The sequence below is a fragment of the Cetorhinus maximus genome, chromosome 1, assembly GCF_964194155.1.
Source record: "Cetorhinus maximus chromosome 1, sCetMax3.hap1.1, whole genome shotgun sequence".
NCBI classification, from domain to species: Eukaryota; Metazoa; Chordata; class Chondrichthyes; order Lamniformes; family Cetorhinidae; genus Cetorhinus; species Cetorhinus maximus.
The window spans coordinates 14,326,932-14,339,043 of record NC_135879.1 but is presented as its reverse complement, the minus strand read 5'-3'; the positions used below and the strand labels follow the sequence as shown (position 1 = coordinate 14,339,043).

Sequence of the window (12,112 nt, the reverse complement as noted above, 5' to 3'; positions counted from 1 at the left end):
TTTTGCTTCTTAATCTTGGGTTTGAGTTCTGCCATCAACATTTAAATTAACAAACTTGCCCCATTTTGTCTTTCTAGCTTTTAGCATTTCAAAGCACTGGACCATGCCCCCTTAATCTCTTCTCCAGCGAAAATAAGTTCAATTCCATGAATTCTGATGAAAGGACATTGACCTAATTGAGTGTGATTTTAATCTAACCCACTATCATGTGGTCTCGAGTCAAGCCCCAGTTTTAATCCCTGTCTGATTTTACCGTTTCTATTCTATTCATTCATGGGATGTGGGCCTCGCTGGCCAGGCCAGCATTTATTGCCCATCCCTAACTGCCCTTGAGAAGGTGGTGGAGGGCTACCTTTTTGAACCGCTGCAGTCCCTCTGGTGTGGGTACATCCACAGAGCTGCTAGGGAGGGAGTTCCAGGATTTTGACCCAGCGACAGTGAAGGGTTGGCTGTATGTTTCCAAGCCAGGATGGTGTAAATGTGGAGGGGAACTTGCAGGTGGTGGTGTTCCCATGTGTCGGTTGCCCTTGTCATTCTAGATGTAGAGGTTGCAGGTTTGTAAAGTGCTGTTGAAGGAACTTTGTTGAGTTGCATCTAGTACATAGTACATACTGCAACCATGGAGCGTCAGTGGTGGAGGGAGTGAATATTTAAGGTGGTGGATGGGTGCCAGTCAAGTGGGCTGCTTTGACCCGGATGCTGTTGAGCTTCTTGAGTGTTGTTGGAGCTGCACTCATCCAGGCAAGTAGGGAGTATTCCAACATCCTGCTGACTTGTACCTTGTGGATGGTGGACGGACTTTGGGAAGTGAGGGGGTGAGTTAGTCACCGCAGAGTTCCCAACCTCTGATCTGCTCTTGTAGCCACCCTGTTCATGTGGCTGGTCCACTATGGGCAGCATCTCGCCCTTGTCGGGCGGGCTCAGCGGGGGCGGTCGTGAAGGTTGGACGGGCAGCGAAGAATTCAAGTTAATTGATTCTTTAATGGCCTCAGCAGGCCTTTTAGTTGTTGGGGGGCGCACTGCCGACTCCAGCACACTCCTGCCGAACGAAATATCGCGCAATGGCGTGTTGACGTCAGGACACTCGTCCGACACCAACACGCGTCATTTTACGCTTGAGCAGGTCAGACACGCGCCCGCCCAGCTAAAAATTTTACCCCGTGTTTCTGGTCATTGGTAAGTAACCCTCAGGATGTTGATGGGGGAGTTCAGTGATGGCAATGTCATCGAGTGCCCAGGGGAGATAGATTCTCTCCTGCTGGATATGTCATTTCCCAGCACTTGTGTGACGTTAAAGTTACTTGTCATTTGTCAGCTCAAGCCTGTATGTTGTTCAGACTGTTCACTGTCTGAGGAGTTGTGCAATGTCAAGTCCCAGTGACCATCCCCAGTTCTGACCTTATGATGGAGGGTTGGTCACTGGTGAAGTAGCTGAAGATGCTTGGGTCTAGGACACTACCCTGAGGAACTCCTGCAACGATGTCCTGGGGTTGAGATGATTGGCCTCCAAGCACCACATTTTTGCAAGGTACGACTCCAACCAGTGGAGAGATTTCCACTGATTCCCATTGACTTCAGTTTTATGAGGGCTGATGGCACCCAGCTTCACCTCATTGCCGCCCCTCTCAACTCTTCCATTGTTGCTAAATTATCTGACACACAGTAGTGGATGAGCAGAAAATTCCTCCAATTAACTTCACTCCAAACCCCATTCCTTATCTACCAACTCCACCCTTCTCCATGTAAAATGAGACTAAATCAATCTGTTTACAATCTAGGTATCATATTTGACCCTGAGATTTGATTCTGACCATATATTTGCACCATCACTAAGGCAACTTGTTTCCAACTCCATAACGTTGCCTGACTTTGCCCCTGTTCTAGCTCATTTGCTGCTGGAACTTTCATTCGTGCTTTTGTTACCCCTAGACTCACCTATTCCAACACATTCCTGCCTGGTTTCCCACATTCTACCCTCCATAAGCTTGAGATCATCCAAAGCTCTGCTGCCTGAGTCTTAACTCCCACCAAGTTTTTTTTTAATTCGTTCATGGAATGTGTGCATCGCTGGCTAGACCAGCATTTATTGCACAACCTAATTGCCCTTGAGAAGGTGGCGATGAGCTGCCGCCTTGAACCGCTGCAGTCCATGTGGTGTAGGTACACACACAGTGCTGTTAGGGAGGGAGCTGCACAATTTTGATCCAGCGACAGTGAAGGAACGGTGATATATTTCCACCTAAGGATGGTGAGAGGCTTGGAGGGGAACTTCCAGGTGGTGGTGTTCCCAAGCATCTGCTGAGTGGTTGTGGGTTTGGAAGATGCTGTCTAAGGAGACTTGGCGAGTTTCTGCAGTGCATCTTGTAGATGGGTCGCACAGCTGCCACTGTGCATCACATTCATCCATCACCCTTGTGCTCTCTGACTTACATTGGCTCCCGTTCAAGCAGCATCTTGATTTTAAAATTCTCATCTTTGTTTTCAGATCCGTGGCCTCACCCGTCCTTCTGTCTGTAATCTCCAGCTTCCTCACAACTCTCTGAGATATCTACACTCTCAATTCTGACCTCTCGAGCATCCCAGAATTTAACTGCCTCACCATTGGTGGCTGTGCTGCCTGCACCTGAATTTCTCAAAATTCCTTCCCCACATCTCTCTGCCTCTCTACCTCACTTTCCTCCTTTAACACACTGCTTAAAACCTACCTCTTTGACCAAGCTTTTGGTCACCAGACCAAATAGGAGATACATAATATCTCCTTATGTGGCTCGGTGTCAAATCTTGTTTTATAATACTCCTGCAAAGCGTCTTGGTGCATTTTATTACATTAAAGAAGTTAAATAAATATAGACGTATAACTTCAGTGGTGAGTAACATGAGGCAGGTTGTATAACAGCCGGCCAATCTGCTACCATCAGTTTTCTGTCAGGCTGGTTTGGTTAAAATGGCCCCTTGTCAACTCTGTTACTCTCCATGGATGCTGCCTGATTTTCATGGGTGTTTCCAGCATTTTCTGTTTTTACCTCAGTCCCACAAGCTTGTCTCCACAGCTTTCTCAGTGGTTATTACCTATTCTGTCCTAGTTTTGTGGCATTAAAATGTTGGTGATTCTGGTAGTAAATGTGTTCTCCTTCCCTCACCCCCCCAACTCTTTCTATCGTAGCGAACGTGGCCTGAAGGAAATGTTTCCAGATGGGGACCTTGAAGTGGACAACATGGAGCAGCTGGAACTCCATGGCAGCACTGACGTGGTGACCAATGGCAATAAGAGTGACTTGGAGGCAGCCAGGAGGCTGGCCAAGCGGCTGTACAATCTCGAAGGGTTCAAGCAATCTGATGTTGCACGACACTTGGGGAAAAAGTAAGTCTGAGTATCTGCCTGTTGACCGCCGTACCCAGGAAGCCTTTGCCAATCTGAATTTGATTGATTCACTACACATACATTGCATTATCATCATCATCCTGTTAGAAGACTGAAGGTGATCAAATTATGTTTTTATTTGTTTATGGGATGTGGGCGTCGCTGGTTGGGCCCGCCCGCATTTATTGTCCATCCCTAGTTGCCCTTGAGAACTGAGTGGCTTACTAGGCCATTTCAGAGGCCATTTAAGAGTCAACCACATTGCTGTGGACCTGAAGTCACTTGTAGGCCAGATTCCCTTCCCCTAAAGGGCATTAGTGAACCAGATGGTGACAATGATTTCATGGCCATCATTAGACTTTTAACTCCAGATTCTTTATTGAATTCAAATTTCATCATCTGCTGTGGTGGGATTCAAACCTGGGTCCCCAGAGAATTATCTGGGTATCTGAAGTACTAGTCTGGTGACAATACCACTATGCCACCACCTCCCACCTGGTGATGAGTTAAAGATGATTAAAGGAGAGAGAAACTATTTCCTCTGGTAGCAAGGTCCAGAGCAAGGGAGCATAACCTTAAAATTATAACGAAACTGTCCAGAGATGATGACAGGAAACACTCCTTCACATAAAGAGTAGTGGAAATCTAGAACTCTTTCTTCCCCCAAAATGCTGTTGAGGCTCGGTCACTTGATAATTTCAAACTGGGATTAATAGATTTTAGTTCGGCACAGATACTAAAGGTTACAAACCAAGGCAGGTAACTGGAGTTGTGACAAAGATCAGCCATGGCTTAATTGATTGGCAGAACAGGCTTGAGGGACTGAATGGCCCATTCTCATTCCTATCTTCCTATAATAACCCTGAGAGCTCAGTGGCCAGGGCTGCATTTCCTTCGAGAATCTGAACAGGTTTAGCCACAATCTTGTATAATGGTGCTGATCTCTAAGGGAGTGATCTAACATCAGTACCTGATATTTGTGTAGTAAAAGAATGGGGCTCGATAGCGATGCAGAACTGGGACTGGAGCTTGTATCACATACAATCGGAAGCCCTGGCCCACTTAGCACTTGGATAATATGGGAACATAGGAACGAGAGTAGGTCGTTCAGCCCCTCGAACCTGTTCTACTAGGATGAGACTGTCTTAGATGAGGGCCTTTGGGAGATTACATTGGATAAGATGGACTCCAGTAAGTGTGCAGATATCGACTTTGCAGCATGAAGGACCGTGTGATAATTTAGAGCACACCTCTCTCCTCTTAAAATAAGAATATCATTAATGTGGTTGTGTTTCATTTAAACACCCAGCATTCATTTTCTATAGCAATTTCACTGTCACTATTATTTGAGAATCATCCTCTGATCTCACAAAAGCCCTTCCACTGCTCCAGTGGAATGAGCCACTGTCTCACTCATTTTCCACCAACTCATCAGAACAGCCTTGCTTCTCTTGATCCTTCTCCCAGAACAAGAGTGTTTTGCCAGTGCAAGAAAGGGGTTTGTCCCATTTTATAGAAGACATTTAATCCTGGCTTAGCACAAGTTACCCATTTTTCAACATTATTTTATTCCGTTCTGCCCCATTATTCTCAGGGCATGTCATAAACTTTGTGCACCCGCATTTGTACAAAAAAATGCCTAATTTCAATTTATTGGACTGTCAGAAGGTTTTAGGTTCAAGAAGCACTTCAGAGACTTGAGCACATAATCCAGATTTAGATATCGATGCAGTACTGAGGGAGCACTGTATTGTTAGAGGTGTTGCCTTTCAGATGTGATGCTAAACCTAGGCTCCGCCCGCCCCGTCAGATAGTCAAAAGACCCCATGACACAATTTGGAGAAGAGCAGGGGATTTCTCCTGGGGCAGAATTTTCTGCCTGGTGGGCAGGTGGGCCCGACCCAATCTCCAACGGGTGGGGAGCCAATCACCGCCGGAGAAGTGGGCCCCGCCGCCATTTTACGTGGGCGGGCCAATTAAGGCCCGCCCAGCGAGACATCTGGCGGGAAGCGCTATGTGCTCCCTGTGCGGGCCGGGGGGGGGATTCCGCAAAAGCGAGATTGCGCTCTTTCGCGCAGGCGCACGACAGAGCGCACATCTCCCTGAGGCTAAGTGCTGCCTCAGGGAGATCGCTGACACTTTTAAAAATATTAAAAATAGAAAAAAAAAATTCCTTAACATGTCCCCCTCATGTAGGACATGTTCATAATTTATATTATAACTTTATTAAAATTTTTGCAACCCTGCATGAAACCTCATCCCGCCGGGAGGTTTCGTGTTTTATCTATTCCCCGCCGGGGCTCCTGGCCTGCCCGCCAACCTTAAGGTTGGACGGGCAGGTCCTTTAATTGGTTAAATGACCCTGTCAATGGCCTCAATTGGCCATTGACAGGTTGGCGGGCCTGCAGCTGATTTTGCTGTGCCCCTGCCTTTCTGAAAATTTAAATGGGGCGGGATGACGTCGGGGGTTCCGCCCAACGTCATCCCGCGTCATTTTACGCGTCGCGAGCGGGCCCCGCCCCCTGCTCGCCGACGGCAAAATTCTGCCCCTGGTGTTCTGTCAAATATTCATTTCTTAACTATCATCACTAAAACATATTTATTTGGTCGTTATCTCATTGCTATTTGTGGAAGGTTGCTGTGTGCAAATTGGCTCCTGCATTACAACAGTAACAGAAGTTCAGGAGTACCTAATCCTGGAACTCCCTCCCTAACAGCATTGTGGGTGTACCTACAAGAAGGTTCAAGAAGGCAGCTCACCACACCTTCTCAAGGGCAATTAGGGCTGGGCAATAAATGCTGGCCTAGCCAGCGATACCCTCATCCCGTGAAAGAATAATAAATAAATAAATAAATGTTTGACTTTTCCCTTTCTTTTCTAGCCCCATATGTTCCTCGCCTCTTGCTTTGTCTTCTTTCTAACATAATGATCACCATTCTGGGGATAAAACTTTCAATGACTAAAAGATTTCTTCTTTCTCAGCTCTTAAACTTATAGAATAACATTGGAGCCAAGCATTGTATGAATAGAGCTTGAGGACATGGTTGTTCACTGATAGAGATCTGTACAACTTGCTCACTATTATGTGACTGAGTTGCTCGCATGGGTTATACGGTGGACTAGTGCTTTCCCCTGCCATATCCTCTATCCATATCTGTGATCAAGAGTCCCAGACTTGCTTTCATGTAAAAGACAATCATAATTTATTTCCTTCTTTGACACTCCCAAGCCATAGTGCTTCCTGTTTCAAGAAGGCCTGCTATAACTCACTGTCACTATGAAGTCAACTTTCATAGATCAGGGCTGAAGTTACTAAAATTGTAAAGGGTTTCTTGGTAACCAATAATCGTACGTGCTTTCCGTTTTATACCTATTTATTTGTAATGACAGCTACTACTATTTGATCTCAGCTGCCTCCTTAATTGGAACCAGGGCAAGCCTAGTAAAAAGATGGCATTATTGTATTGGAAAGTGAAACTGAGAAGTTCAATCCTTTTGATTTATTTTCAATCAACTTATGGTTTTTCAGTTAAAAACATATGTCATACATTATTAGGGTAGCAGGATGGTTTGCATAATTATCTCACGGGGAACAACTTTTGTGCAGTTGTAAGTTGTGCACAGTAATTACTGCCATGTCTTTGGATTTATTACCTGAGAAATAGATTCTAAATGCTTAGCAAAACAAGAGTTTTGGTGCTATTGTTTTGACAGGGAAGAGAATGGGAGTGAAGAATCTGTGCTTAAAGCAGTGCAGCACGTCGGACTGTATGAACACATGGAGGGCCAGGATGTACGTTCCCTCCAGTAGCTGACTGCACTGTTCTCCCCATGCTACTCATTACCTGATGTCACCCATGTGGAGGCTAGGGCCCCTCCCACTCTTTTGATTAATGAAGAAAACTGGGGGCTGGTGCGAGGGCGCAATTGAAAATTTCAAAACTGAGTTTGATAGACTTTTGTTGGGTAAGGGTATTAAGGATTATGGAACCAAAATAGAGTTGAGATACCAAACAGCCATGATCTATCTGAGTGGCAGAGCAGAATCGAGTGGCTGAATGGCCTAGCCCTGAATTCCTATGTCTCAATTGATCAGGAAAGGTAGGGGACTGTGTAGTCAGTGGGATAGACACAGTTCTCTGAAGTCAAGAGCATGAGTCTAGAAAGCTGTGTTGCCTGCCTGGTACCAGGGTTCGAGAACATCTGCTCAGGGCTGGAGAGGAACTTGCAGTGCCAGAGGAAGGTCCAGTTGTCGTGGTCCACGTGGGTACCAACAACGTAGATAGGACTAGGAAAGAGGTTTGACTTGGAAATTATGAGCAGCCAGGGGCTAGTTTAAAAAGCAGAACCAAAAGGGTAATAATCTGGATTACAACCTGAGCTATGAGCACATTAGTTTATGGTGAATAAAATTAGAGAACTGAATGCGTGGCTCAAAGATTGGTATGGGAGAGGTAGATTTCAGTTCATGTGGCACTGACACGAGTCCTGGGGAAAGTGGAATCTGTACTGTTGGAACAGTCTCCACCTGAACTGTGCTGAGACCATTGTCCTGGCAAGTCGTATAGAGCGGTAGAGAGGGCTTTAAGCTACATAGCGGTGGGAAGAGATCACATGAGTTAGATGTGGTAAATTAAAGAGAAAGGACAAGGTAATAGGGCAGGATAACAATAGGGGCAATGATAACCAGAGCGTGGCAGGAAGGGACAAAGCCTATAAACTTAAAAGTACTCCAACAAATAAGGCTAGCTTTTGCAAGAATGGCAAAAAAGACAGAATTAAAGGCTCTGTATCTGAATGTGTGCGGCATTTGTAACAAAATGGATGAATTGATAGCACAAATGGAAGTAAATATTGGCCATTTTACGTATGTGTTTGCACGGTGACCAAGGCTGAAATTTAAATATTCAAGCGTAGTTGACATTTTGGAAGGACAGGACCTTAGTTCAGAAGATCAAAATGTAGAATGAAGACCTAACGAGGTCACTTGTGGGTGTATTTCATAGGCCCCCTAACAGGAGCTACACTGTAGGACAGAGTATACAGGAATAAATAATGAGGGCTTAGAAGAAAGGTTTAGCAATAATCATTGGTTATTGTTAATCTTCATATAAATTGGACAAATCAGACTGACAAAGGTAGCCTGAAAGATGAGTTCATTGAGTGTATTCAGGCCAGTTTCTTGTGCAGTACACTCTAGTGCCATCTTGGGAGCAAGCTATTTTAGACCTTGTAATGTGTAATGAGACATGATTAATTAATGACCTCATAATAAAGGCGCCTTTATGCAACAGCGGTCATAACATGATAGAATTTCACATTCAGTTTGAGGATGAGAAGTGTGAGTCTAAGACTAGTGTCTTAGATGTAAATAAATGCAATTACAAGGGTAAGCAGACAAGTTGGCTAAAGTGAACTGGGAAAATAGGTTAAAAGGTAGGACAGTAGAGAAGCAGTGGCAGATACTTAAGGTGATGTTTCATTAACTCTCGGGAAGATATAATCATCTGAGAAAGAAAGATTCAATGAAAGAATGCACCATCCAAGGCTAACTAAAGAAGTTAAAGATAGCATCAAATTGGAAGTAAAAGCATACAATACTGCAAAGATTAGTGGTAGGTCAGAAGATTGGACGGATTTTAGAAACCAGTAAAGAATGGCTAAAAGAAAATAAGGGGTAAGAAATTAGAGTGTAAGCGAAAGCCAGCTAGAAATAAAAACAGATAGTATGGGGCTCTACAAGTATTTAAAAAAAGAGTAACTAAAGTGAGCGTTGGTCCCTTAGTGGGTGAGACTGGTGAATTGATAATGGGAAACAAGGGAATGGCGGAAGTGTTGAACTGTTATTTTGTGTCTGTCTTCACTGCGGAAGATACAAAAAAAATCCCAGGAATACTTGAATATCAGGAGGTAAAAGGGACGGAGGATATTAAAACAATCAAAATCACTAGGGAAAAGGTACTGGGAAAACTATTAGAAGTAAAAGCTGACAAGTTCCATGGACCTGATTAACTGCATCCTAGGGCCTTAAAGCAAATGGCTGCAGAGATAGTAGATGCATTGCTTGTGATCTTCCAAAATTCCAAGATTCTGCACAGGTCCCAGTGGACTAGAAAATCACAAATGTGACACCTCTATTCAGGAAAGGAGGGAGACAGAAAACAGGAAACTATAGGCTAGTCAGCCTAACATCTGTGACTGGGAAAATGCCAGATTCCATCATTAAGGAGGTAATAGCAGGAAATTTAGAAAGTCATAATACAATCAGACCAACTAATGTGGTTTTGTGAAAGGGAAATCACGTTTGACTAATTTAATAGAGTTCTTTAAGGAAGTAACAAGCAAAGTGGACAACGGGGAACCTGTAGATGTGGTGCACTTGGATTTCCAAAAGGCATTCGATAAGGTGTCGCATCAAAGGTTACTACACAAAATAAGAGCTCATGGTGTAAGGGGTAGCGTATTAGCGTGGATAAAGCATTGGTTAGCTAGCAGGAGACAGAGAGTTGGGATAAACGGGTCATTTTTGGTTTGACAAGCTGTAACTATTGGAATGGTACAGGGATTAGCATTAGGGCCTCAACTATTTACAATCGATATCCATAACTTGGATGAAGGGACCAATGTATGGTTGCTAAATTTGCTGATAAAACAAAGATAGGTAGGAGGTTAAGTTGTTAAGAGGACATAGATTGTACAAAAGAGACGTGGATTGATTAAGTGAGTGGGCAGAGTTTTGGCATAATTTGGTATAATGTGGGAAAATGTGAACTTTGGCAGGAAGAATAGAAAAGCACTACAATATTTAAATGGAAAGAAACTTCAGAACCCTATGGTATGAAGGGATCTGGGTGTCCTGATACATGAATCACAAAAAGTTAGGACGCAGGTACAGAAAGTGATTAGGAAGGCAAATAGAGTGTTGACATATATTGCAAGGGGAATCGAGTATAAGTATAGGGAAGGGGAGGTGGTGGCATTGTGGCATTGTCACTGACTAGTAATCCAGAGACCCAGGGTAATGCTTTGGGGACCCCAGGTTTGAATCCCACCATGGCAAATGGTGGAATTTGAATTCAATAAAAATCTGGAAATTCAAAGTCTAATGATGACTATGAAACTATTACCGATTATCATAAAAACCTATCTGGTTCACTAATGTTCTTTTAGGGAAGGAACTCTGCCGTCCTTACCTTGTCTGGCCTACACGTGACTCCAGACCCACAGCAATGTGATTGACTCTTAACTAACCTCTGAACAAGGGCAATTAGGGGTGGGCAATGAATGCTGATCTAGCCAGTGACACCCACAATGAATTTTTAAAAAATTAACACCATTTTTGCTTTCAAGTACTCAATACTCGATACCCTCAATTACAATTTGACATCAAAAGCTCTTATTTGGAATGAATTTGACATCAAATTTGATAGTGCGCTCAAAGCTATCCAATGCACCCAAACCTATATCCAGCACGCTCAAAGCAATCAAACGTGCTCAAAGCTATCAAATGCGCTCAGCAATCTATGTCCATAAACACAAGGAAATTAATTACTTAAACTGAATAAATTCAGATATTATTTTTCATTTTGTCCAAAAAAATTGTTCCGCTATGCAGTGCATGCTTGAGAGCACCACCTGATCCCCAGCAATTCTTGATTCATTTTAATCTCAGGGTCTATACTTTCCACCCACTCACCCCCAGGCCTCAGGGTCTAAGGCCTCCAAATTCTCAAGGTCTAAACTCACAGTCCACCCCCACCCCCACCTCCAGTATCAGGGTCTAGACTCCTTCCCTAACCCTCCAATCTCCAAACTCTTTCCCCCCCGTCCTCCAAGCTCTCCCCCATCCCTCGAGCCTCTAAACTCTTCCCCCCCCCCTCTCCCTCCAGCCACCAAACTCTCCCCCTCCCTCCAGCCTCCAAATTCTCCCTGCTATCCCTCCCACATCCAAACGCTTCCCCCAACCCTCCCCTCCTGCCAATATCCAAGCCTCGGGCCTCGCCGACCTTCCGGGCCTCGGGTCTCCCAATCTTTCTTGACCCCCCACCGACCCTTCTCAACCCCCCCGTGACTTCCCCAACACTTACCTCGTTGCCACGGTCCTCGCTGCTCCTGCACCGACTTCAAATCTGCACAAGGACACCTCCGGTTTCCAGCCAACCTTTGGTTGGTAGGGTGGGGAGGAAGAGAAGGGGGGCGAGGGGTAAAGAAGGGTGGGGGGGAGCAGGAAAGAGGGGAGGGGCAGGGAGAGAGAGAGGGAGGAGGTTGAGGGGGAATGGGAAGAGGGTGGGGGAAGGAGGAAGGGGAAGAGGGGTGGGGGGAAGGGAGGAGGAGGAGAGAGGAGAAGAGGCCGGGGGGGAAAGGGGGTGAGGGTGGGAGGGCTGGTGGGCGGGTGCGGCAGGGGGTGTGGGCAGGGTTGTGCTGCGCGAGTTATTGTTATAAAGAAAAACATAAAAGCACCTCATCAAAACAGGGTCAGCCTTTTCTAAAGTTAAGCTCAGTTTTATGATTTTTGAAGCTATCGAAATTCAGAAATATGGAAAATAAATGATAGGATAAATTTTGGTGTCTGAATGCTTGTGATGTTGCTAATCGCACATGTTTGAGAGCTGTGATTTGGAGCAATTGATGACATTGATGTTAGTTATGGTACATGCAATGTTAAATGATAGCTAAATAATTGGTTTTTAGCGCAATTGATGTCAAATGACAGCTAAATGATTGCTTTTGAGAGCAATTGGTATAAAATG

At 44.7% G+C, this 12,112-nt stretch overlaps 1 protein-coding gene across 9 annotated transcripts in view; it reads left to right on the top strand.

Annotated features, from left to right (window-relative positions):
- psd3l (pleckstrin and Sec7 domain containing 3, like) overlaps window positions 1–12,112 on the top strand; it is a 300,802-nt gene that overhangs the window by 169,704 nt on the left and 118,986 nt on the right. For all 9 annotated transcript variants that reach the window (XM_078533932.1, XM_078533868.1, XM_078533723.1 and 6 more), the window contains one exon: window positions 3,164–3,361. In XM_078533932.1, the coding sequence (XP_078390058.1) occupies window positions 3,164–3,361 (198 nt within the window). The remainder of the gene's footprint in view (window positions 1–3,163; window positions 3,362–12,112) is intronic.